Below are 27,077 nucleotides of genomic sequence, written 5' to 3'. Positions count from 1 at the left end.
TCCTTGTCCTGCTGCAGCCTGGGGTCCCTGCCAGGGGCCAGAGTCCCTCAGGAGCAGGCTGCTCCAGCGGGGATCGCCAGGGGGATCCCCGAGTCCGGCCAGGAGCCACTTCCATGGCTCTGCAGGGGCTTCCCCCGGGCTCGGGGCCTCTCTCAGGCACCCCCTGCTCCGGCCCGGCCTCATTGCCCCCCTCACCCCCCCATGCAGCGAGTGCCCGGGCAGGGAGATGGACGATTTTCACGGGGCTGAATCTTGGAGTTTCTGAGCTTTATTGGGCTAAATGTTGATGCTTTGTTTTTTTGTGGGGGCTGAATATTTCTGTTTTGGGAGGATATCAGATTTTTGGTGTTTTGGAAGTTTTTGATCTGTCTTTGTTAGCGTTCAGGAAAACACATAATTGTAGATTGACTGTATGCAGGTGTTTTATTGAATTGTGTGGGAACTGGGGGTATCAGCAACCCAAATCTAGTTCCGTTGTCTTTGTCCAAAGTGCACATATTTCTCTTATTTCAGCTGTACCAGTAATCATTGTAACAACCTTATCAATATTGCTTCATTAATAAATCTTCATTAACTTTATCTATATTGCTTCATGAGAATTAGCTCATCTTTGCACGAACATGTCCGAATCTTATCTCTGGGTGGGTATCTTGGAGACCCCAAGTACCAGTTCCCATTACCGTAAACATTTCAGCTTGCTAGTCCATTCCTAATACCAAGCATTCTTGTGGCCTACCTCTACATGATTTTAATAAACATTTTCAGAAACATTTAACCCCATAGTAATGTATTTCCCCACTTTGAAAATATTTCACTTTACTATAATAAGTGTAATGCTTTCACTATATACAGTCCTTTTTCTGAGTTTATACTTGATGTTCATCTTTGAATCCACAGTTGTCGTAAGCGTTGTTACACTCTGGAGGACTTGGAGATGACAAATGTGGATGTGGATCTCTGTCCCGTGTCAGTGCCTTTATTATCTTCTGGTTCCAGGATACTCTTTTCTTTATCTCTCCTTTCAGAACTGCACAGATTAACCAGATTGCTAAGAACACAATCAGTAGGATTATCAGACTCTCAAGAATAGATTTGATCCAGGAGCTCACATTCCATCCTAACCCTTCAAAACTTTTATCTACCCAACTTGTGGTCTTATCTTCCCTCTCTTTCTGTGCTTCATGGTCCATGGGTTTTAATGGATTAATGTTGTGTTCTACATCTGCAGTTCCATTTGGGATGTGGATGCAGCAGTGATCAATTTGTCCTTTTAGGTACCCGCACACTCCGTGTTCTTTCAACAATAACATATCTAAAGCCAATCTGTTTTGCAGGGTCATTTTAGTTGTGGCTTGTAATTGTACATTTTGCTCTCTAAATCCCTCTTTGGTAGCTCTTGCCAATCTTTCTACCTGGCCTGTAAGTTTGTACAACATCTTTCTATTGTTGTAATTTGCTATTGGACCAAACAAGGATTCCAGGGCCCACTCAAATTTTACACTACTGGAGGGTTCCTGCCATCTTTCTTCATCTTCAATTTTGTTTTCCTGAACTTCTCGTCTCGTCCTTATTTGCAGAAGTTCATGCTCTGCCTTGAATGGGGACCTTTTCCAAATTGGGCATAAGGTGGGGAGGCCTAAAGTAATCTCTTTTACTTTTTCACCTACAGGCAGATGTGTTGTCCAGGTGCCATCACTTGCTGCCCATCCAAATTGGCCTGGACTCTGAATTGTACTTGTGCTACATATTACCTTTTGGATCACTTGTCCTGTCTTGTCATTTATTTCCCCTTGTTTATGTTTGATTCTTCTGCAGGCACATCCAATTTGCAGAGCTGCCACTAGTGGTGGCATTTGTTTTATTTCTTCATCGTCAGAAGTGCAGTCGTAAGTTTTGTTCCATACCCACCAATTCACTTTGTCTGCCTCCATTCTACTACTGGTTGCAGTGTTCCATACCCCTGGATCTGTTTCATTTTCAGAGCCTTCCCACTTAATGCACCAAGGGCTATCTGCCATAGATTGGAATTTCTGAAGCACACTCATTGACCATGCACTGTCCCAAGCTTCAGCCCGATCTTTTCCTTCCTGTCCTTCACACTTCCACTTCGATACTGGAATCTTTTCTTTAATAACCTTCCCTATCTTTTCATAACACCATCCATAATTCCGTCATCCCCCATCCCAGCCTAGTTTTGGTTCATACTTTCCTCCATTTTCATGACAATCCCATATAGATGAATACTTTGGCTTCACAGTATTTTCAAACACTGTCCTATTTGGGTACTCATAATCTATTTGCAATACACAGCTCACATTTTCATTTATATTCTTTTGTATTTCAGGAAATTTTGATGTTATAATTCCCCAATTTATTTGGTCTCCTGCTGCCTTTGGTATAGGCAGACAGGCAGTTATTTTGCTGGTGCATGTTGGCAAAATCTTTAATTAATCCAATCATCCCATTTTCTGCCTGAATAGTATTAGAGACTTTTATCACTTGTGGTTCTGGCTGCACCCCCACATCCCTCTTCATTCTAAAATGAAGAGTTGTCAGCTGATCCTTTTGCATTTCACATCCCAAGGTAACATTGATTCCAACTGATGGCAGTGAAGGCCATAAAATAATCACCATTACAGTCACCAGCAACCTAGACATTTGAAACAATCAAACCCGCTTTATCTGCAGCTTTGTTGTCCCCACAGTTTGTGCAGTCCACAGTGCAGGGGAAACCTTCTTCACCCTGGTGTAATGTATGCAGGGATCCAGTCCAGCTCCTTTGACTGCTGTCAAGGTAGTTAACAGTACCTGATAGGGTCCATTCCACCTTTCTTTTAATGGTTCTTCCTTCCAGCTTTTAACGTACACTTCATCTCCCGGGGGGATGTCATGAACTGGATTCTCAAGAGTCAGCGGCCTGTTCCACACAAGGGTGCTCCGAAGTCGAGCTCGAGCTTTTCCAAGAGACAGAACATAATTCTACACCTCTTGCTTCCCTGTAACATGTACATTTGGATTAGGTTGAGGGGATTCATATGGTTTCCCATCCAATATCTCATAAGGACTGACTGACATCCTGCTTCTAGGCTTTATCTGAATCCTCAGCAGTGCTATTGGTAAAGCTTGTGGCTGCTGCAATTTAGCCTCTTGGCATATTTTGCTGATTTGCCTCTTCAATGTCTTATTCATCCTCTGTACCTGTCCACTGGATTGGGGTCTCCATGGTGTATGGAGATGCCAAGCTATTCCCAGTAACCTACTCACCTCCCTCACTACTGTGGCTGTGAAATGTGGGCCCCTATCTGATGATATTCCTAGAGGCACCCCAAATCTTGGAATGATTTCTTGCAGCAACCACTTGACTGTCTCCTTTGCTTGATTTGTGTGACAGGGAAGAGCTTCTGGCCATCCTGAAAATGTGTCAACCCCTACCAATAGATATTTGTATTCTCGTGTTCTTGGTAATTCTACAAAATCTACTTGCCAATAATCTCCTGGTTTTCCCTAATTGTGCCTGTCATCTAGCCACTGGATTGTTCTTTAAGCAAATTTCACATTTTGACATTACTGATTTTGCCATTGTTAACATCTGTACTGAAATTAAACTTTGTTTTAACAATTTCACCAATGCCTCTGCACTCCAATGACATTTGTTATGCTTAATTTGTAGAACTTCTCTCATTATCAAGGGGGGTACCACTGCTTGTCCCTGTGTAGTCACATACCACCCTTCTGAATTCTTCTGTGCATTCAGTGAGCGTCCCAATTTCTCATCCTCTATTGAATATTTTGGTTCTGGGGGTAAATTGAATTGAGATACATTAGTTTTTAAAGGTATCAGTGCCATTGCAGTTTGCACTTCTCGAGCAGCTTGTCGGGCTGTCCAGTCTGCTTTCCGATTTCCCTCATGAATTTTGGAGCTTCCTGATTGGTGAGCTTTACAGTGCATGATTGCTACTTGCTCAGGCTTTTGTACTGCTTTTATTAATTGCAGGACTGCATCTTGATGTTTAATGTGTGTGCCTTGAGGAGACAGCAGTCCTCTTTCTTTCCCCAGTGCCCTGTGTACATGCACCACTCCAAAAGCATGTTTTGAATCAGTCCAGATATTTACTTTGTTCCCTTCACTCATCTCTAATGCCCTGGTTAAAGCAGCCAGTTCTGCTCATTGGGCAGATGTGTTTGCTGGCAAGGCCTTTGCCTCCACCACTGCACCTGTTGTTGTTATCGCATATCCAACGTAACTGGTCCTGTTCTCCACAAAACTGCTTCCATCTGGAAACAGCTCCAGTCTGCCTGTTCCAGTGGGGCGTCTTTCAAATCTGCTCTGGCTGAACAGGTGTGTTCTATCACTGCCACACAATCGTGTTCCAGTGGGCCTTCTTCAGTTGTGGTACCTAGGACTCATACCATCATTTTGCCATCACTACGACCCACACACACATAAAAAGAAAAACTACAAAGCAATCAAATATTTTCTTTTTCTTCTCCTAGGACTAAAAACTGATTCTCACACCACTGCCCAAATAGAACCAACAATATAGAAGTAAAAGTATTACGAAAAATTGTTCTAACAGTGTCATCTTTTCACTGAAACTATGAAAAGCAAAAACTCTCCAATGATGTCTTATATAAATGAGGCATTACTTAATTCTGGCCAGAATGTGCAACAGGAATAATTTCATGCACACTCAGGCTGGGTGTGTAGAGAAAATGATTCCATGACACATGAGTTTGACTAGATTTTCCTAAATTTATACACTCTGACCCCGTAGAAATCCCTTGGTTTAATGTTCATTGGTTTCAAGGTGTGGAGTTGTTAGGATTTGGTTTCCTGTTGCAGCCGGATTTCTGTGCCTGTGATGTGAATTAGGTGGGCACTCCTGGATTTCCTGCTCAGCCTTTTCCAGACCAGGTGTCTCCAGCTGTGCCTGGGGCAGTGTCTGGGGTGGATGTTGGTTGATGTTTGCTGCTGGGTGTGGATGTTTTGTTGATGGTCGTTATCTTGGGGAGAATCTTTTGGGCTATTCCCAGTCTATTGAGATGTTAAATACATCTCTGCTGAGTGCTGGCAAAGAAACATTAAAATTCCTTTCCCGAAGACAAAAGGCAAACCTAGTGTGACCAGAGAAATAAGATTTGAAGCCATTTTAAAGTTGGTCTATTTTGGCAGCAGCTAATCCCAGGCAGGGCAGAGTGTGAGTGTAATTGAGAGGCAGAGTGGAATTGTCCCGGTGCCTTCCCCAGCAGCTGTGGCGAGGGCAGGCACAGAAAGGGCTGAAGCTGCAAGAGTGAGAGCAAGGATTGTCCCGCAGTGGCTGGAGATGGCAAAGGAGGGTGGCCAGGCCGAGGATTTGAGCAGAGGATCTGTGGGCAGGCCCAGGGGCTTCCCCCGCTGGGGAGCCCTGGCTGCTGCTGCGTTGCCTTCAGTGCAGGCTCAGGGGTGGCCTGTTTAATATTCCCTTGCAATTCAGATTTCTGAGTCTGGAAGAGCCATGGCTGAAGCATCAATAATTTTATTTTTTTCATTTTGTTAAGTTTTGTTCTCTTTCTTATGTCCACCCCGTAAAATTGAGAATACCTGGGAGTAAAATGTCACACAATGTTCTGGCGAGAGGAGAGAATCCTCAATCCAGCTCCAGCAATTCCCTGTTAATCCTAAGAATTGCTGCAGTTCCTTCTTAGTCCTAGGGTACATTATTTCTGAGATTCCCTGAACCCTCTCATGATCAATGCAAGACAAAGCTTCAGTCAAAATAGTTCCCAAATATTTAACTATTTTCTCTACCATTTGCCCTTTTTTTTCAGATACTCAAAGCTGCTTTTTAGCCTGAAAATGAAGCCCTTTCACAGAGGCTTCCTCTACCTCTTCTCCTTGTCCTCCTGACTGGATCAAGTCACCCACATCCTGCATTAAGCCAGTCCCTGGGGGTGAGGTCAATTCCTTTGATATTTCCTGCAAGGCTTGCCCCAATCAGGCCGGTGCTTCCGTGCATCCCTGCAGAAGGACCGTCCATGTCTTGAGCATTTTCCCTTCTACCTCTTGTTGCCAGCCCAAGGCAGAATTGTGTTTGCATCCTCTGGAAGTGGGCAGATCCCCAGAAAGCATCTTTTGCATCAAGTTGTGAATGGCAGCAGTGTGAGGAGGGCACCTGGTTCAGGCTGGTGTAAGGATCTGAGAGTGTGGGGTGCCTCGGTTTCATCATCTCATTTCTTCTTCTTGGGTCCTGCAGCATTCTGTGGATTCCATTGGATTTCTTGTTTGGCAGGATAGGAGCATTCTAGGGAGCCATCCCTGGCTCCCCAAGCCGTGCCTTGAGCAGGACTCCCAGACAGGCTGTGAGCCCTTCCTTCCCTCCCTTGGAACAGGGGATTGCTTTTCCACACCTCTTGTCCTGGTTGCTTGAGGGAAATTTGGAGAGGCTCCATATCTAATTCTGCCAATTTCCCTGGGGCTGCCCACACTTGTGGGTTCACTTAAGCCTAGGCTCTGCCAGACATTTGACTCAGAGGTACAACAGAACCAGCCTCTGTATCACCTTTTGCAACATTAATTTGCATTCCCCATTTAGCCATCAAATCCCTTCCTAGTAAATTACAATCACAATTGTGAGCAAATAAAAATTCCTGCATTTCAAACCCATCCCCCCCATCTCCTAATATTGGCTGAATAAAACACACCCACTCATCTTTCCCACTTAGTGCCTTAATTATTAAAATATTCCTTAACAATTTTCCCCCCTTAGGTGTAAGATTCTGAGTGGATGGAGAGGCCCCTGTGTCCATCAGGAAAGGTCTCCTCTGGATCCAGAGCCACCCTGGATGTTCCCAAGGGCTGCAGTGTGGTGGGTCCCTGGTGGAATGGGAGCTGTGAGACCGCTAAGAATCCGTGTCCATCAAGGGCTGGACTTGCTGGTGCTGAGGGTGCTCCTGTCTGTGCTTGCAGTGTCCTTGTACCCTGCAGCTGGAAGGCTGATTCCTTGCCAGGGGCTGTTTGGGTGGGCTGTCCCCTGGCCAGGAGGGCAATGCCTGTGCCAGGTGCTTGTGGCCGAGGGTGTCCCCTGGGTGCTGGGGCCCCCTTGGGCCCTGGGCTTGATCCCTCAGGGGCTGTAGGAACTGTGCCATGGCCTTTGCCTTCAGCTTGGCCTTTTGCTCATCCCTTGCTGCATTCAGCTGCTGAGCCTTTGTGAGCAAGTGCTGCAGGGGCTTCTTGTGGCCCTGCTGCAGCCCCCCTCAGTGCCTGTGGGTGCTCATCGTGTGGCAGCTGCTGAGCTTTCTGCAAAATCCTTCCTTTCTCCAGGGACCCAACACAAAAATGCTTAAAAGTTCATCTGGATCCTGTCAGATCTAATCCCCATTTGTGAGCTGTTCCTTCCTGGTGCTGGCTGTGCTGAGGCTCCCCTCCCCAGCCCGTATCCCAGAGCCGGTCCCTGTCCTGCCGCAGTGTCCAAAGGCGGCCCCCCCGGCGGGCAGGGCCGGCAGCTCCACGGGGCCGGGCAGCGGCCGGGGCGTCCCGCAGCCTCCTGGGGGCCGGGGGCCACTGCCGGCCCTGCCCGGGGGGTGCTGGGGTCAGGCAGCGCCCGGCGCTGAGCCCCGGCTGCCCCACAGCCCCGGCCCGGCCCCACAGCTCCCCACAGGCCCCCAGCCCGTGCTCCCGGTGCCGCAGCTCTGCGCCCGCTCCTGCCGCTCCCAGCTCAGAGAAACCCCCTGAAATCCTGACCTCCTTCTTTTCCTGTCCTGGAAAACTGGGATACAAAGGATCTGAGTCAGCTGGCAAATTCTGAGGATAAGACCCTTCTGAAAAACATCCCAATCCTCAGTATTTTTTTCTCTTCCCCCTCTTTTCCATCATCCTGTTTCTTACCCCATAGATTGCTCCTGCTGCTTCTTGCCTTAAGCACATTCCTGCACACTCCCCTTCAGCCAATCCCTTCCCAGCACACCAACACCATCCATCCTTTTTTGTCTAAATCCCTTCTGGACTTCCCTTATTGCCTTGCTGGGTGTCCATGTCCTTAATTCCCTCTGGGAGAATGTGCAAACGACCTCCACATGCTCCCAAGGGACCCTTGAGAGATATTTTGGGATCCTCATCTCTTTTGCTGGGACCCCATTGTGGCTTTCCCTTTTGTCCCCTCCCTGGGTGCCCTGCCATGTTTACTCCCCGAAGATCCCACTGGAGTCACTGCTGAGATTTTCAGTGCTCTCTCCCTGCCGACTCTTGAGAGCCCCCCTGATCCGTCCCTCGTCTGTCTCCTGCTCACTCTCGGGTACCCAATCAATCCCCGGTGCCGCCGCCAGCCGAGGGAGCCGATCCCCCAAACTGGGTGAGGCACCTTCAGCTGCACTCAGTGCCCGCCGGCCCGGACGGTGGAAGGAATTGCAGAGGAGCCCCAAGGTGTGTGGAAAAATTGACATCCCCAGAGGTTTCTGTCCACAGGTAAGACAGAGGAGTCCTGTAAAAGTAATTTCATTTATAAAAAAGGGAGAGGCCATGGGACAATTTCCATGGTGTCTCTCCTGTTTTTGGCAGACACAGCCTCCTTTTCATCCTAATTTTCTTGGTCACATCTCCCTCTCCCTTTCCCCATTGGCTGAAGTACTGGAGAGGTACAGACTTCCCAATGCACCTCCTACATACCCCCTTGATATGCACCCCACTTTTGTATAGCTAACGATATTGATGGCTGTGTTAAGTCTTTGTTGTTCTTCTGGAAGTTGATGAATTTAGCAGGAGCTTGGCTGAGCAGCAGTCTGTGTCATCAATTAATAACATTTTGTGCAGCTGATGGCTCCTCCTGTCACTTCGTTATGTCCACGTCCCTGGCCCTATGTGCAATGAGGTTGACGGGATCAGTTTGTAAAGAGCCTTTGTTGTTGTTCCTTTGCTGGGGTTCCCCCGTTTTGGGGCCATCCCCCCTGGAGCAGGGTGTCCCCCCTTGGTGCAGGCGCAGGGCTCAGGCAGGGCTGAGGCAATCAGAGCGCGCGGCGCTGATGACTCATCAGTGTCCAGGCAGAGCCGCAGCTGCCAGCGTTCCCCAGCTGGAGCCCAGCTGCGCCCCTCCCCCCCGGGCCTTGGCGCCCCCCTTGAGGGGAATTTGGGGAGGTGGGAGGGGGGAGCGCCAAGGCCGGGCCCCCCCGCGCTGTGGTGGCGGGAGCGGCTGCAGTGGGGAGCGAGTGCGGGCGGAAGCGGCCGAGAGCCCAGCGCTGCCCCAGGCCGAGCTGGCCCAGCTCCATCCGTGCCCCTGCGGTGGGATGCTGTGGGACTGGGGGGGAAGAGGGAGGCGGCAGTGGGTGCTGGGCCTGGGGGCAGGAGGAGAAGGGAAGGAGAAGCAGGGCTGAAGAGCAAAATGTTCAAAGGATGCACCTGGTAGGAGAAGGTGGGATTGTGCAGGAGGAGAAATAGGAGGAAGAGGAGTGTGAGGAAGAGTAGGGCCACAAGAGGAGGAGGAGGAGCAGGAAGAGGAAGCAGGACAAGGTTCCACCCTCCCTGTATGTGCAGTCCCAGGAGCGTTGCCCTGCCCACAGTCAGCAGGTGACTGGGGAGGGGGATCCGCAGTTTTCACAGGTCTGAATCTTGGTGTTTCTGAGCTTTATTGGGCTAAATGTTGGTGCTTTGTCTTTTTTCAGGGGCTGAATCTATCTCTTCTGCAGGGGGTTTTGCCTGAATTTGGTGTTTGGGTAGTTTTTCATCTTTGTTTTGATGTTTGGAGGATGTTTGGGCTGAATCTTGGTGTTTTGGTTTTTTACAGACACAAGATGCCCAGTGACTTTCTGAGATGACCTTGGGCAAGGAGGAACCCCCAGCCCAAAGCACCCTCCTCTCTTTTTTTCCTCCTAATCCGGAATTTTCATTCCCAAACTCGGTCCAGATGGAGGAGGAGGAGAAAAAGCCCCAGAGATGCCGCACGAGGTGGGGCTGCAAACCCAGTCCAGGGAGCTGCGAGGAGGAAAGATCCCCCCAGTTCCAGGAACACGGCCAGAGATCCAGCCAGAGCTCAGAGCTGGGGGAGAAGCCCCACAAGTGCTTGGAATGTGGGAAGGGCTTCAGAAAGAGCTCTAGCCTGATCCAGCACCGGAGGATCCACACTGGGGAAAAGTCCTACGAGTGTGGGGAATGTGGGAAGAGCTTCAACCACGGCTCCAGCCTGTGGAAACACCAGAGGATCCACACTGGGGAACGACCTTATGAGTGTGGGAAATGTAGGAAGAGCTTCAGAGAGATCTCTCACCTGATGACACACCAGGTGATCCACACAGGGGAACGGCCCTACACCTGCTTGGAATGTGGGAAGAGCTTTGGGTGGAGCTCCTACCTGAGGGCACACCAGCGCATCCACACTGGGGAGAGGCCCTACGAGTGTCCCCAGTGTGGGAAGAGGTTTCAGACCAGCTCCCATGTCCTCCAACATGAGCGGATTCACACAGAGGAGAGGCCCTTCCGCTGCCCCGACTGCGGGAAGGGCTTCAAGCACAGTTCCCACCTCACTGTCCACCGGCGCATCCACAGTGGGGAGAGGCCCTACGAGTGTCCCCAGTGTGGGAAGAGCTTCTCACAGAGCTCAGCCTTGACCCAACACCAACGGAGGCACCAGTAAGGGAAGCCCTGCGAGTGCCCCGAGTGCAGGAAGAGCTTCGTGCGCTGCTCCAGCTCCATCCCCCATGGGAGGATCGGCGTTGGATGATCCCCAGTGACCCCCGTTGGGCAGAGCCCTGGTGATCCGTGGTCCTGGTGATCCGTGTTGGGAAGACACCTGGCTGGGAGGCTCCACATCTTCCTGGCTCCCTGTGGGCACCTGGATGAACACAGGGGAATGAAAATCTAACAGGATACAGAATGACAATGGGAATTGTTGACTTTCAATCCTCCAGAACCTTTTGCCCCTGCTTCAGGAGCTGTGTGGGCAGAGAAAAGGGGATGACACCGGGCTTGGGGGGCCCCGAGGGGAGCACACACGCTCTCTGGAAGAGAGGACACCACCCCCGGGACCCCCCCTCACCTTCCTGCACAGGCAGAAGCCGAGCCCCATCTCCAGGAAGATGAAGCCCAACACGGAGACTCCAATCCCCATCAGCCTCTTGCTGTGGGCAGCGTTTGACAGCATCCCTGGGGGGTCTGCAGAGGTCAGGACCCCCAAAACTTCTCACAGACACCCCAAGCCCCTCCAAGGACCCTTCCAATATCTCCCAGCCCTCCCAGGACCCTCTGAAACCTTCTTTGGAGTCACTGATTTTAAAAAAATCAGGTATTTTAGAAAAATTGGAGATCTTAGCTAGAGATAGGCCTTGCTGGAACTAGTTAGAGTTAATGATTGAGTGAGAAGCAGGATTTGAGATAATCAATCTCAGACTTAGGTAAAAAATTCCTTTTCATTGTATGTTTGTTCAGCTGTGCTTATAATGAGAAAAGAGAAACTGATAAAGGGGTTCAGGAAGATCACAGACCTTACATCTGGAAACCCATTTCAAAGTCACAAGGAAGGAAACTGGAGTTGTACCAAATGTCATTTGTAATGTCAACCATTGTAAAGGTAGAAAGGTGAGAGTGAGGAAGAGCGGTTTTCCTTCATCTCTTGATGACCCCTCCTCACCAAAACAACCCCCTCTTCAAATTAGGGAGCCCACCACGCAGGCATAGTGACTTTTTAAAATCATTACCATGAATTTTAATCCAAAGTGGAGCATGGGAAGTGTTAGCATTATGAATATGTATTAGTATTAATATGTATTATTATTTTGGATATTTCAGACTTTTGTAAATAAATAGACACTGGAATCTTTTGTCAACTTGCAGTGCATATTAAGGGGATGACTCCTGCACTCGCCCAGTGCTGTGATTAAACATCCACTTTGTAACTTTAAACTGTTGGAGAGGTTTTTTGTCCAATTACAGATTGATATTGATACTGAATCAATATCGCAATTTTTTTGTTAAATCACTCCCAGTCTCTTCCCAGCCTCCCCAGGACCCACCAGAGCCCCTCCTGTTCCTCTCAGAATCCCACAACCCCCTCCCAATTTCCCCCCACTGCCCCAGGACCCCCAAACCCTCTCCCAGTCCCTTCCCAGCCCCACCAGGACTCCTCAAGACTCCTCCCAGTCTCTTCCCAGCACAACCAACCTCATCCCAATCCCTGCTTTCCAATCCCCAGTCTCCTTCCACCTCCTCCAGGCTCACTCAAATCCCTCCCAGTGACACCCAGCACCCCCAAACTCCCTCCCAGTGTCCACCAGGACCCCCAGAACCTCATCCCACCCTCCCCAACATCCTTCAAACCCCTTCCCAGCCATCCTAAGCACCTCAATCCCTTCCCCAGTTTAAACCAGTCTATCTCAAACTCCCTCCCAGTTCCTCCCAGCACACCCCAATCCCCCTCTGGGCCCCCCCAGTGCCTCCCCCGCTGCCCCCGGCGCTGTGGGGGCCGGGCCGTGCCCCAGTGCCGGCTCAGGGGGTGCTCCAGGCTGACGTGCTCCACCTGGCAGCTGGAGCTGAGCCCGCATTGCCGGGGGCGGTTTCCAGCAGCACCAGGAGCTGCTGGCTCCAGTCCCCGCTGGGGAGCACGGCAGTGGCCAGCACGTGGCCCGAGAGCTGCTGCTGGCCCTGGGAGCAGCTCAGCTGGATGTGGGCAGGGGAGAAATCCATCAGGGAGCAGAGCAGGCGGCCGGGGCCGGGCTGGGAGCTCGAGGGCACCAGCGAGATGGACACGACGGGGGCACTGGGAGAGAGCAGAGACAGACTGGGATCAGCTGGAGGGGAACTGGGAGAGATGGGTGAGAAGTGGTGTGGCATTGAGAGGGACTGGGAATGGACTGGCAGGGCCTGGGGTGGCACTGAAAGAGATGAGAGTGGATACTGGGACACTGGAAGAGAGTGTGGAGGTCTGGGAGTGAAGTGGGAATGAACTCGGAAGAGACTGGGAATGGGCTAAAAAGGAGTGGGAGGGACTCTGGGGCCTCAGGGCGGGACTGTGGTGGCACTGGGCGGGACTGTGGTGGCACTGGGCGGGACTGTGGTGGCACTGGGAGGGACTGGGAATGAAGTGCGCGGCACTGGGAGGCCGAGTCCAGCGCGGGGCTCTCGGCTCTGTGGATCTGCCCGGCAACTGATGAGTCATCAGAGAGACGCGCTGTGATTGGCTGAGGGGCGGCAGATCCGCCGAGACGCGAAATGGACCCGGGTGTCATTTGGGGTGACTGGGATGGACTGGGAGAGCCACGGGAGCCATTGGGAGGCCCCGGGGATGGGCACAAGGAAGGCTTAGGGCTCTGGGGTGATTCCCAGGGAGGGTTGGAAGGACACGGCCGGGCCCCTCTCCGTGCCCCGCGAGCAGCGGCCCGGACAGAAAAGTTCAGGAGCGGGAGGAGGTGTTTCTCAAGATTGATTTCAATCCTCATTCTCCTGGTCTGATTTGCTCAGTCCTAAGTTCAGTTCATTTCCCCATGTCGGGCTGTTGTGCCCCTGATAGTGATCCCTGAGTGACCTCTCCCTGCCCTTGTCCCGACCCACGAGGACTTGGATTTGGTTCAGTTCAGTGGAATTCATGGTGATTTGGGGGGAGCTGGAGCAAAGCAGCTGGAAAGCACAGTGGGCTTGACAGGGACTGAACCAGGGTAGGAGTTGGGGCTGCCTTGAGTGAGCTCTCACAATGTGAACCTTCGTGGGGTCTTTCTAAGGGAATTTTGTTGAAGTTTGACATTCTTTATTAAAAAGCGGAGTCACAAGTGGAGCTCTGCTTTCAGCTTGAAATGAGGGGATGGAACGTGGGCACTGGGACTTCCGTAACCTCAAGCTGTTCCTTGATACTGGACACTTTAGCTTTGGCAATCTGAAGCCCTTCAGCAGCAATGGCTCTGCCACCCCCTGGTTTCTGGCTCAGACCCAGCTCGGAGCTTGGACAAGGTCTGGGCTTTGTCCTCTTGAGCTTTGGGAGCCTCCCGGGAAGCACCAGCCCTCCCCAGCCCACCCTTGGTAGGACTTTTTCTTTTCTCTCTGCTGACGATTTTATCCCCAAAACTGCCGTGGGAACGTTGTATCCAAGCACATCCTCCAGCTCTGCACTTTCCTCCTGTGAATTCCCTGTGCAGGGAATGTGTCTGTGCTTTTCCCTGCTCTGTTCACTGACAAACAAACCTGAGCCCGTGGGACTGTCAGAGCTCCTTCATGCAATGAAATCAGGTTGTGTTGATCATGGCATGTTCTGGAGGAGCTTTTCTTGGTGTGTCTTGTGCTGCTGGAAATGACACAAGAGCCAGGAGGGAACAGAAGCTGCTGCTGCCCGTTGGCTCAGGGCCAGGGAACCAAGTTGTGCTCCCGTGCAGTTGGGCCCTGCTGGAAGCAGAGCCGCCTTTCCCTTGAGCAGCTCAAGCTTGTGACAGCTCCAAACAGGAAACCTCAGCAGAAAACTCTTCCTCCAAACTCAGCTGCTTTCCCTCCTGCAGCTGTTTGGGAAAGAGCCTCAAAGCACAGACTCTGCTGGGAGCCATTGGTGCATTTCCTCCCTCCCGGCAGCAGCAGCAGCTCCTGAGCCCTTCACGGGCTCCTGTCCCTTCACAAACCCTTCAGCTCCCTTTGAACTCTCAGCAGTCACTAACATATGCATTTCTTTCATATTTAAGCTGCATTTAAACTTCTCTTTTTCTCTCCCCTCTATCTTTTTAATCTCCTCTTTATCTCCTTTAATCCGGTCAGCACCAGTAGGATGGGGATGGAGTCTTGGGGTGGGTGTGGGATTGTTACTTCTGTCTCTCTTTACTTTGCCTCCTTTGGGCTCTGTTCTCTGTGGATATATCTTTTATTTAGTCTCTCAGCCTTCTGTGGGCTGAATTTTCTGTAGATACAGCTTTCTATAGTCTCCCAGCCTCCTCTGGGCTGAATTCTCTGTAAATACAGTTCTTCTTTAATTCCCCAGCCTCCTCTGGGCTGAATTCTCCCGGGGTCCTCCCTCGTGGGGAGTTCCACTTATCTCAATTCTCATTATTTGAAGTAAATTCTCGAGCTCGTTAGAATCTTGTTTCTCGTGTTTATTGTAGGATCCTTACAAAATTTAACAGGTCTCTCTAGGCTGGTTACAAGGTTAATCTTTGCAATTTGGTACATTTCTTTCTTCTGATGGTACAAACAAGGCCTTGTGGCACACTTCATGTCTGATACACAAAATGGCCCTGAACTACGTAGTTCTTTAATCTTTATACCTATTTTTATCCAATTAACAATAGACACGTATATTATTTTTCTTAATGACCCAATGACCCATCACCTGTGTGCTGTACTGCGGCATTTTCTGTCCAATCACTCACTATTACCCAAAAACCTCTAGGAGAAGGACATGAAGAAGAAAGAAGAAAGACAAGAGACAACACCCTAAATCCTCCATCTTGTCTCCTGTTCTTTAAACTACTTTTTCACCCAGTGATTTAAGAAACTTTCTAATCTACACACCTACCTTTCTTGTCTAACTTTAGCATTTGTTTTCATGTATCACTATGAAAACATGCTCATGAATTTCATATTATATGAAATTCAGTGTTTTCTTGAATCTCAGAACTAAATATTAAAAACAAGGGCACACAGTCTGTATTTCAGACTCCAACATCTGCCCCTCTCTTTAAAAAAAAAAAAAAAAAAAAAAAATCAACTCAAAGCTTTTCTTTGATTTCTTTTCAAGAAGGGTTATTTTTCCTTCACTCATGCTTTATGCACTAACAACAGAACTGCTGCTCTGTTCCACAGAGCGCTCTGCCTCCAGTTTTGAACATTAGTTAACTAACTACTCAAAACTAGAGGAATAGATCTAGGTTGCTTACTTGACCAGTAGCTTAATTTGTCTAATTGCTCTAAAGTTTCTGCTGAAGCTACTTGAATTGAAAGCTGAGTTGTTATAAATCTCTATCTAAAATTTCAAAAGTCAAACTCTTCACAATCAGGTGTAACTAAGATTGATATAAGATTACACTAAGATGTTGCTTCTTTGTATAGAGTATGATTTGGAATAACATTCATTATCTCATCTTCATTCTGTTTTAACACAGAAAAATTGGATGTTATACAAAAATCTATTTTCTGAGATAAGGTATACTTTCTTTTGAGTTAACTAAAAGAAGTGATGCAGGTGAAATTGCATCACAAAGTGATCAACAAAATGATACAGCTTAAGGGTGATACCTGATTCACCTTCATATTCAAGGACTTTATCTTTCGTGCAAGATTCTGAATCTTGACACTGTTCACACCATGCTTTAACAAATGAGGCTTTAAAATATTGACTTTCCCACTGTTTCACATGAAACCCAAAGTTCACTGTTCTTGCATGTTGGATCCAAGCTGTTCTGCTGTCAACTGTGATCTTGATACAGTTCACATCAGCGTACTCGCTCTTCTGCTCTCTGGGCTGTCTGCTTGTCTCTGCAGCTGATGAGTTTTCATGTTCTTTGCTAGGAAGTTATTTTTGTTTTGAACCTGTGAATACACAAACACACACTTTCTTCCAAATTATTAATTGAAATAGATTTTTTAATCTTTTTGCTTCTGAACTTTTGACCAGAACTTAAGAGATCTCTTTCAAATTTGCTTGAGTACTATTAGAACAATACCTAATAATTGATGGAACTGGCTTCGTAAAAGACTTGTTTAAAAAGGACTGTTCAAGAATTGTTTGCAATACATATAAGATCTTTATGCTTTTTTCAAAAATTTAAGATATATTAGGTTTTTATACTTCCGAGGCATAGCCTTGGTCCCCCCCTTTTTTTTTTATATAATTAAGGTATTTGGTTTTTTGTTATGACAATGAAAAACTATCAAATTAAAACACTTGCACATGTATACACATAGGAAATAACACTTTTACAGAAATCAAGAACTTATTAAGAAGATGCATAATTAATATTATGCGATATTAAACTTATTTAAATAATCTGTAATATGAATGGCTAAATGTACTAAATATATACTCTCATCCCAGAGTCTGCTACAGCTGATAAATCAATGGAAGATTGGAAAATCATGTCCGGATAACAATTTTCCAAGCTCAATGTAAAATCCAGCTGCTATATTAATTCACTAATTGCCAAGTCAAATTGACCTGAATATTGTTTCGATGCAGAAAACTTCTGGGTTTATTGGTAAATTCTCCATCCAGGTAAAGTCAAGGCTTGGCCAGAGCCTTAGGCTTCATCTGGAAAGATGTCTCCTAACTCATTCTCAAAGCAAGGGGTTTAAAAATAACAGCTATAAGATGGTTAAAACACAGCAAACTTTTAAAAAGCATTTGTATAAAGCAAATGACTAGAAGCTTTAGGTACCAGACCAATTAAACCATGCAGCAGTTGGTTTAATCTGAAGCTTCTCTCATGGCAGCTGACCTTTAGTAATGGTACATCTTAAAATTCTGAAAACACTGAAAAATAAGAAAGCTATAACAATAGCAATAATAATATATCAACAATATAACAATATAACAATAATAATATAACAACAAACAATAGAACTCTCAATGAAGTCAAAGGTGTCACAGACTGCATTCAATTCTGTCCACAAGCAGGTGTTCATCTTCATCTCTTTAGGAAAATAACTATACTTTGCAATTTAAACAAATATCTTCAATAAAACATAAAGCAATTTAATTTTAAACCTGTTAGAAATTAATTATGATAGGAGGAAGTAACAAAACTTAAAATCAAAAAATACCAAAGTTATAACTTAAGTTAAAAACACTCAAACTTAAACATAGTGAAATTTAACTTTGATTAATTCTATTAACACTTAATCTGTATTAGATGAAAATATGACTTAATCTTACTCTATTATTATAAAAAAAAAAAGCAACTAAAAGTTTGGTATACACTTCTTTGAACACAATATAATAGGAATATTGGTTCACTATAGAGATTATAGGGATGTAACAAATTTATTACTATTCTATGTTATCTGGTTTTGAAAATAATTCATAATAATTGTAGATGCTATTAAAAATACCAATTCATAACAAGAATTTGCTTGGTATATGCTTACATTTGTTAGGATTTTTAGAATGCAGTTTCACTAGAAAAAAAAATACAATACTACAGATTTGGTAATCTGCTATTCAGTTTTTGTAGTACTTTTCAGAAACATTAAGTCTAACTTTTTAACTAAAATTTAAAATTCAAATTGATATATATGCTGTTATACATGTTTTTTGTAACAAAAGGACTCACATTGAAATTGCTTAATTATAAAAAAATACCAAGCAAATGGGTAATATATGGTTAACATAATTTTGAAATTACTGAAAACTGTATTGAACTAACTCCACAATACAGTTACTCAAATGAAAGGAAAGGTTAAAAATGAAAGAAACTTGTCATTCAATCCTTTTTCTGTAGGGTTAATCATATGATCTTTCAACTCAATTTTAAAGAACTGCTTCTTGCAGAAACTGACTGTAACTACAGTAATAATGCTTGATGATCACTCCATATGATACAGTATTACATTATCAGTAGATGTATAGAGAAGATAACATTTTCAAAACCTTCATATATTAGAAATACTGAAACAGAATAAAAATCTTTTAAATTTCTTGGGATGTATAAATATCATTTTCTATGCTATTTTGTAAAAACAAAACCAGCAGATATTATTAGAAATACAACATCTATATATATTTTACTATAAAATATCTATAAACTTTTTGATCTATTTTTGAAGGCACTTTATTCAATAAAGACTTCTTTTTAAATGTTAATCATTATTACAACAATTTGCTGGTTTATCAACAATACAATTTGCAAAGTTTCAAATTTTTTAATTGTCCAATCAAAACACTCTCTTTTTTGTCCTTCTCTGGGATGTCCAGCTTTCTGTTCTTTCTCTTTTGTTTTGTTGCTTTCTGTAGCTTCATCGAAGTTGCTTGAGTTGTTTTACCGGTGGTTGTCATGGCGACAGCGTTTCTGGCTGCTGTGTGCTATCAAGCCCGTCCGCGCCGGGCTGCTTTTGAATCTGAGAAAAAAAAAACCTCTAAAAACTTATATTTAGGGAGAAACTCCTTTTCAGGAGATAAATCCCTTTTTGGGTGACTGCTGTTTGTCTCAGAAAACGGATCCACGACCCTGAGATTAAGAGTCTCAGGCTCTGCCGGCTGAGCCAGCCGGGCTGATTTCCCGAGCTCCACAGGCTCGGCTTCAGTGCCGGAACGCGCATGCGCGGCTCGACAAGGGACCCCGCCAATCTCCCCTCCGGAGTGCCGGGTCCTCCTCGTCTTGGATCGCGGCACTGCTTTCCCTGCGGGGTGTGCCTTTATAACCTTGGCCAGCCCCTTTTCTTTCGCTGTCTGTCTACGGCAGCGTTCTAATATTTTTTTTTTCTTTTTCTAATCTCTCCCCCCTCTGCTCGGGGTCACTCCGCGGCGCGGCCATCCCGCCGTTTCCCGCCGCTCTTTGAAGCCTCTCCTCTTTGGGCAGCTTCTAACTCCGCCTGATGGGCGGGTATTTTCGGGGTTGCCTGCTGAGCAAATACCCCCCTCCGTGCCCCCTCTTGGGCAGACACACCTTTACCAGCCTTTTCTAACATCTCTGTGTTATTAAATTCGTCAGAGGGCGGGGTAGGCTCCCTCCCTCGCTCTGGCTCCTCTGACGTGCATGGAGGGTGCAGGGTAGGGGGCTGTTCTAAAGGCGTGGTTTCAGAAACAGCGTGGAACTTTTCTAACTTTTTTTTTTTTTTCCATCCCCCCCCGCGATTTCTTCTAACTGTAATAATTCCAAAAAGACTCTATATAAACCATCATATCTCTCCATGCAATTTTTTTAACCTCTAACAATATAACAAACTGCTCACTCTGCTTTCTGAAGTAACACAAGCTTCCCGGTGTTCAGTTTTCCCTCGCATTCCTCCCTCGTCCCCCCACGCTCTCTGAAGGGACAGGGACAGGGGTACCACGCCGCTGGGGAATTATCTGGGTTTCCCGCGCTCTCAGAAAGGGCAGTTCATCTCCCCATATTCCCGGGGCTATTAACTCTTTAAACATCATATTTATATTTCCCCCATATCCTGGGTTTAAACAATCTCTCTTTATAAATATTCAACCCCATTATCTAGACTGTATACAGCTTACCAGACCTGGCTATCTTCAGATTACCGACCAGCAGAATCCAATGTTCCGAGTCCAGGGCCCTTGGAAATTCGGAATGTGATAGCAGATGTTTTTCTCCAGATGGATTTCTTTCAGGAACTGGTTGCTGTGATCCTGCAGGTGTTGATTGAAGCTTCTGTGAGTTTGTCCTCACACGGGGCACCACTTGTTACCTCTGTCTCTCTTTTCCTTGCCTCCTTTGGGCTCTGTTCTCTGTGGATATATCTTTTCTTTAGTCTCCCAGCCTTCTCTGGGCTGAATTCACTGTGAATACAGTTCTTCTCTAATTCCCCAGCCTCCTCTGGGCTGAATTCTCCCGGGATCCTCCCTCGTGGGGAGTTCCACTTATCTCAATTCTCATTATTTGAAGTAAACTCTCGAGCTCGTTAGAATCTTGTTTCTCGTGTTTATTGAAGGATCCTTACAAAACTTAACAGGTCTCTTCAGGCTGGTTACAAGGTTAATCTTTGCAATTTGGTACATTTCTTTCTTCTGATGGTACAAACAAGGCCTTGTGGCACACTTCATGTCTGATACACAAAATGGCCTCGAGCTACGCAGCTCTTTTATCTTTATACCTATTTTTATCCAATTAACAATAGGCACGTATATTATTTTTCTTAATGACCCAATGACCCATCACCTCTGTGATGCACTGCGGCATTTTCTATCCAATTACTAACTATTACCCAAAAACCTCTAGGAAAAGAACATGAAGAAGAAAGAAGAAGGACAAGGGACAACACCCTAAATCCTCCATCTTGTCTCTTGTTCTCTAAACTACTTTTTCACCCAGTGATTTAAAAAACTTTCTAATCTACACACCTACCTTTCTTATCTAACTTCAGCATTTATTTTCATGTATTACTATGAAAACATGCTCATGAATTTCATATTATATGAAATTCAGTGTTCTCTTGAATCTCAGAACTAAAAATTAAAAACAAGGGCACACAGTCTGTATTTCAGACTCCAACAGAACTAACCCTGCTGCTCCAATTGTTCTCACAGAAACACAGCAACAATGTATTTAATATCTTGCTTCTTTACTTGTTACCAGATGGCCATCACAGCGTGTAATAAATTTACCTCTTCGTTTGCTTGTTATTTCACAGCCTTCTTCAGTGTGTGCCATCATTGCTCAATGGCAAAAGAAAAACAGGGGAGAGTATCTGGTTTACATAATTGAGTGGGTCTTTGTATCAATGCAACCTAAGCGTAGCTTACAGACCCGGATGGAACAAGTGGAAGAGACAATTAAAAAAGGTTGTGATCATACAATTGCTTTTTCAGGAAATGGACCTGTAGGAGACCCTTTCTGGGGACGGTGTGAGACACGACAAAGACCTCTATAAGCGAGTTAGGGGTTAGAAGTTTATTTCAGGGCGTGGGATAGGGAGAGAGAGGGAGCCTGCTATGAGCCAGCAGATAGAGCTCAAAGCGGGCTCAGAGAGAGCAATACAAAATAGGGTAAGATACGAATACATGAGTTCAAGACTTAAGATTGCTAAGAAATAGAGTAACAGAACAGAACAGAAGTGAGAGAGCCGGGAGAAAGAGAGAGCTAAGAAAGACCAAGAGCTAAGAGAAACTAAGAGCTAAGAGTTAAGAGAGACTAAGAGTTAAGAGTGAAGAGTGAAGAGTTACCAAGAGAGAGCGAACTCTCTTTTACAATTACTTATATAACCTATACATATGAATATTCTATTCCTTTACTAACCAATCTTTCTAAGTATACTAATACAGTAACATTTGTATACAACCTATAGAAAACGCTATTTTTGCATATTTTTAGTTATCTCAGGGTCTTTCAGACCTTTCCTTATAAGGCTAGGAAGAGGGGTCTCAGCTTGGTTTTATTGCAGGAAAGAATGTGTTCTGGCATACCAGCCCGGTTTCTTTGAATTATTCAAACCATGCTATCATTTGTATTTCTTCCTTAGCCTTTCTGGCTACAGAGTCATATTTACAATTTCTTTCTAATTCTACCTTCCCAACATCTGCCCCTTTTTGTTTATGAGGTCAGAAATAGGTCTACCTCTCAATTTCTGCACACATTGGAGTATACAAGGTATAGCTACAAAAACTACAATTATCACTATTAAAATTATTAAGCTTATTTTACAGAGTTCCTTAAGCCAAGGTGCAAAGCTTCAACTTTTAAAACAAATTGTCTAGCTTCTTTAACTTTTGAAGGTCAGATTGAATCTCTTTAGAATTATTAATATGAATTTGGTTGGCTAAATTTTTCAAATTTTGCAGCTCTCTGTGAATAGAAACAGAATGCTTAGGTATCAAAGCTTGCAGTTTTTGGCTAAGGTAACTCAGGCATTTATCTTCAGTTGATTCACAGTTTAGGTTTTACTACAGAAATTTTAAACTAAAGGGTAAAAATAACATGCATTCATGCAAATAATGTAATTTCATTTTTTTTCTTGAACTGTCTCTAGCAGATCACTTTCTCTTGGTGACTTTGCATAGTTCAGGTGCTTGCTTCTTGGTTTCTCTCTGCAGTCTGCAAACTTGCTGGGGGTTCAGGTGTATGACAGTGGTCTCATACTTCTGCTTGAGCTTTAAGAGCTCTTTGAATTTTTCTCTCAAAGTCTTTCCAAGTTTCTTTGCTTGGATTGTCACTGTTTGCTGTTTTGCGGTGTCGGGCGGTGTTGCTGTCACAGTGGATGCAGACGGGAGTTGTGTTGGTGTTAGCAGTGGTGCAGAGACCGGCGGGCGCTGTGTGCCGGGGTCGGGTGGTTTTGGTGGTGGACGCAGCTTCGTGAAGACGCGTGACGGGAGCTGGACAGTGGCTAGGCTAGGCGGTGGGATAGATGATGCTGATGGCTGCAGCTGTAGAGTCGGGGTTCCGTGCCCGTCCTTTCTCTCCCCCTCCGCGGTTTGAGAGGCTGGTACGGAGGGTTGTAGAAAGGCTGTGGTTGAGGGGCGGCACGGGGGACCCGTGGCCGGCGGCAGCAGCATCGGCGATAGAAGCTGTGACTGCGCATGCGTGGATGACGTCAGCACTGCAGGGCAGCATGGGGGAGTGGTGTGGAGGAGCGGGAGGTGTGAATCGGGCTGGGCAGCACCGCTCAGGATGGTGTTGCTGAATGGCGGTGGGGCTGTTGGCTCCACGGGTGCTGCGAAGGCACCGCTTGTCGGGAACGAAGGCGGCACGGGGGGGTTGAGAGGGGGGCCCGTAGCGGGGGGTAGGAGGTCAGCGGACTTGTGGAGTGCCGTCGGAGCGGCGGCTGCAGTAACAAGCTGCGGATTTTTAGGAGGGACAGGTGAAGGGGGGACCGCTGGAACGAGCGGCTTGGCGGCAGGGGTGTTGGGGGCTAGGGCACGGGGGCGGCGGGGGGCAGGGAGCGGAGCCGCGGGAACTACAATGCTGAGGGTGGGCGGGGTGGCGGGGCCCGAAACCTCGGGGGCGGCGAGGGAAGGGGTGGAAGCAGAGTTTGTTGGCACTGGGGAAGAGGGAGCGGGGGCCGCTGAGTGCGGGGGGACAGCAGAGAGGGCCGCGTGGTCGGGGAGTGGGGGCACGCTGGTCTCGGCGGGCAGAAGGGGAACAACTCCGGGTGAGGTGGGGGGAGCTGATGGGGTTGGGTTGGACCGGGCAGCGTAGGTTGGAACTTCGGCAGGGAGCGGAGAAACGGGAGATGGAGGGAAATGGAACAGTGAGATAGGGGTTTTTCGGACTGGTGCCGGTTCTGGGAGTTGTGCAGCTTGAGCAGTGGTGTCAGGAGGTGCTGCGGGAAGAGAGGATACAGGCACAGCGGCCGCCGCGCGTGGCGGCGGGGACGCCGTGGGTACAGCAGGGTTAGAGCCAGCAGCGGCTCGTGTCGGCGCAGGAGCCGAGGCGGGACCCGCTGCTGACGGTGGGGCAGACTCCGTGGTGGCAGGAGGCAGCGGAGGGGTCAGGGAGAGGGGTGCAACGTGGCTTTGTAATGCAGTTAAAATATGAGCGGTAGTCGCAATGACGGCAGCATGGAGCAACGCGGGAGGAGCGGGGGGAGTGGGGGTTGCGACACTGGAGATAAGGCTCGTGGGGGGAGTGGAACACGGAGCAGGGTGCTCGCTGCTTGCGACACTGGAGACGGGAGAGGGATGAGGATGGGGAGGGGGCGCCGCAGGATTCACCGAGGGGGATGGGGTTACAGGAACAGATTGCGAAATCACGAGGGCTGGGGGAGGTGGTGCAGAGACAAGGGGGACCGGGGACGCTGGAGTTAGTAACTTTCGGGGGGCGGGAATGGGCCTGGCCACGTTTCGGGTCTCCGCGGCAAGGGAGAAACGCGTGGCCGGAGTTGGATCCGACATGACAGCCCTTAATGGTTGTTGCTTATTATGAAAGAGCTCTATAAGGGCACCACATGCCGGGATCAGGCCCGCGGCGGTCTTATCGTGGTGGGAGATGCTATTAAAGAGTTTAATACCAACTATGTCCCAGAAATTTTTAGTAAATACAGCCGAACGGTCAGCGTTGGGGAAGTTAAGCAGAGTCCATTCTAAAAGATCTTTTAGCTCTTGTTTCGGTAAATTATTGGACTCAGAGCGTAATAAATGTTTTAGTCGCTTATAGAGATCTATGTCACGACTGGAGTAAGATTGTCCCATGGTTAAAACTCGTGCGCACTAACCTCAGTACCGGAGAAAACAGCGTATCCAATCCCAGCTTTCCATGGGGGTTGGCCAGACTCCCCTGCTGCGGCTCCAGACGCTGCTTTTCGGGTTCCTTCACCAAGCTCCGCTTCTAGCCGTCGCTTTGCAACACTGTAGCGAGCTCAGAACCCCTTTCCAGCACAGCACCAAACGGTGCCAGGCACCTCGCTGTGCTCCACTCATGGGCTGAGTCTCCCAGAGCTCCAAAAGACACCGATCCTCAGCGTCTCTGGACTCAGGAACTCCCCTCACAACTTTAAAGAGCTTCGGCCCAACTCGCTGCTAAGCAGCGTGGTCCTTGCTCACGGTACTGGAAAGGCAGGCACGACAGATACATTTTAGTTACCGTCCATGAGGGTCTCTTACAGCTGAAGAAAACGATCTGCTCCTGCCTGGCTCGCCAATCTGTAGGAGACCCTTTCTGGGGACGGTGTGAGACACGACAAAGACCTCTATAAGCGAGTTAGGGGTTAGAAGTTTATTTCAGGGCGTGGGATAGGGAGAGAGAGGGAGCCTGCTATGAGCCAGCAGATAGAGCTCAAAGCGGGCTCAGAGAGAGCAATACAAAATAGGGTAAGATACGAATACATGAGTTCAAGACTTAAGATTGCTAAGAAATAGAGTAACAGAACAGAACAGAAGTGAGAGAGCCGGGAGAAAGAGAGAGCTAAGAAAGACCAAGAGCTAAGAGAAACTAAGAGCTAAGAGTTAAGAGAGACTAAGAGTTAAGAGTGAAGAGTGAAGAGTTACCAAGAGAGAGCGAACTCTCTTTTACAATTACTTATATAACCTATACATATGAATATTCTATTCCTTTACTAACCAATCTTTCTAAGTATACTAATACAGTAACATTTGTATACAACCTATAGAAAACGCTATTTTTGCATATTTTTAGTTATCTCAGGGTCTTTCAGACCTTTCCTTATAAGGCTAGGAAGAGGGGTCTCAGCTTGGTTTTATTGCAGGAAAGAATGTGTTCTGGCATACCAGCCCGGTTTCTTTGAATTATTCAAACCATGCTATCATTTGTATTTCTTCCTTAGCCTTTCTGGCTACAGAGTCATATTTACAATTTCTTTCTAATTCTACCTTCCCAACAGGACCAGTGAGTATTCATATCCCAATGACTGCTGCTGATCTTGAACGGACAATGCGTCACTCTTATCCTCTTCAGCTTGCATTATTGGCATACAATGGGCAAGTAACTAATGAAATTCCAAAAAGTAAAGTTATTCAAATATTGAAAGATCATAATTGGATTCAATTGCCTAAACATTCATTCATTCCTTTAAAAGAGGGACATACAGTTTTTACAGATGCTGGTAAAACAACCAGATGAGCAGCAATTGTCTGGCAGCAACAGGGATCTTGGACTTACCATAGTTTGCACGCTGAGCAGGGAGACTCATTACAGATGCTTGAACTAGCAGCAGTTTGTTGGGCTATGTGTCGGTGGATAAAATGTCCCCTTCATGTGGTTACAGATTCATTGTATGTTGCAGGTATTTTGAAAAGGATTGAGGATGCTTTTATTAAGGAAACTCAAAATAAATGGTTAATGCAGTTGTTTCAACAAATACAACAAGCTACATGATTAAGATCAGCACCATATTGTCTAATACATATTAGAAGTCATAAATTTCAAGAAGGCCTTGGTCTTGGCAATCATATTGCAGATCAATTAGTTAGTTGGGTGCAGAGGAGAGTTCCTCTCAATCAGCTTGAGTTTGCTCGTATGGCTCATGAAGTTTCATCAAAATGCAAAGGGCCTACAAAGACAGTTCTCATTATCAATTTCAGAAGCACAAGGAATTGTACAAGCATGTCCACAATGTAGTCATCATGGTCCTGGGTTAGGGATAGGAGTTAACCCTAGAGGGTTAAAAGCCCTAGAGATATGGCAGATGGATGTTACCCATGTTTCTGAATTTGGCAGATTAAAATATGTACATGTTACTGTAGATACCTATTCAAAATTTGTATGGGCTACAGCCCAGACAGGAGAAAAGAGTTTGCATGTAAAGAAATATTTAACCCAATGTTTTGCTATTATGGGGGTCCCAGAGTGAATTAAGACTGATAATGGCCCTGCATATGCCATTGACAATATTAGAAAATTCATGCAACAATGGGGAGTTGAGCATATTGAAGGGATTCCAAACTCTCCTACAGGACAAGCAATAGTGGAACGAACTAACAGAACCTTAAAGAAATATCTTAACAAATTCAAAGATATCTCTGACCCAAAAGAAAAATTAGATGAAGTTCTTTTTGTAATTAACCATTTGTGTGTTTTTGCAGATTGTCAAGACC

The 27,077-nt window shown here is 46.7% G+C and overlaps 2 protein-coding genes across 2 annotated transcripts in view; one reads left to right on the top strand and one right to left on the bottom strand.

The window, feature by feature from the left end:
* The window catches only part of LOC131588634 (zinc finger protein 239-like), a 156,736-nt gene extending 144,895 nt beyond the window's left edge, over positions 1 to 11,841 (top strand). The window contains exon 3 of the mRNA XM_058857593.1: positions 9,873 to 11,841. Coding sequence (XP_058713576.1) covers positions 9,873 to 10,598 — 726 coding nt within the window. The 3' untranslated portion in view covers positions 10,599 to 11,841. The remainder of the gene's footprint in view (positions 1 to 9,872) is intronic.
* Positions 11,842 to 22,562: 10,721 nt separating this feature from the next.
* LOC131588442 (uncharacterized) lies at positions 22,563 to 24,419 on the bottom strand. Its single transcript, XM_058857315.1, has one exon. The coding sequence runs from the start codon at positions 24,417 to 24,419 to the stop codon at positions 22,563 to 22,565; it is 1,857 nt and encodes a 618-aa protein (XP_058713298.1).
* Between the last annotated feature and the right edge of the window lie 2,658 nt (positions 24,420 to 27,077).

The sequence above is a fragment of the Poecile atricapillus genome, chromosome 26, assembly GCF_030490865.1.
Source record: "Poecile atricapillus isolate bPoeAtr1 chromosome 26, bPoeAtr1.hap1, whole genome shotgun sequence".
Lineage (NCBI taxonomy): Eukaryota > Metazoa > Chordata > Aves > Passeriformes > Paridae > Poecile > Poecile atricapillus.
The sequence above is the reverse complement of the archived record's forward strand: the minus strand, read 5'-3'. Positions and strand labels throughout refer to the sequence as shown.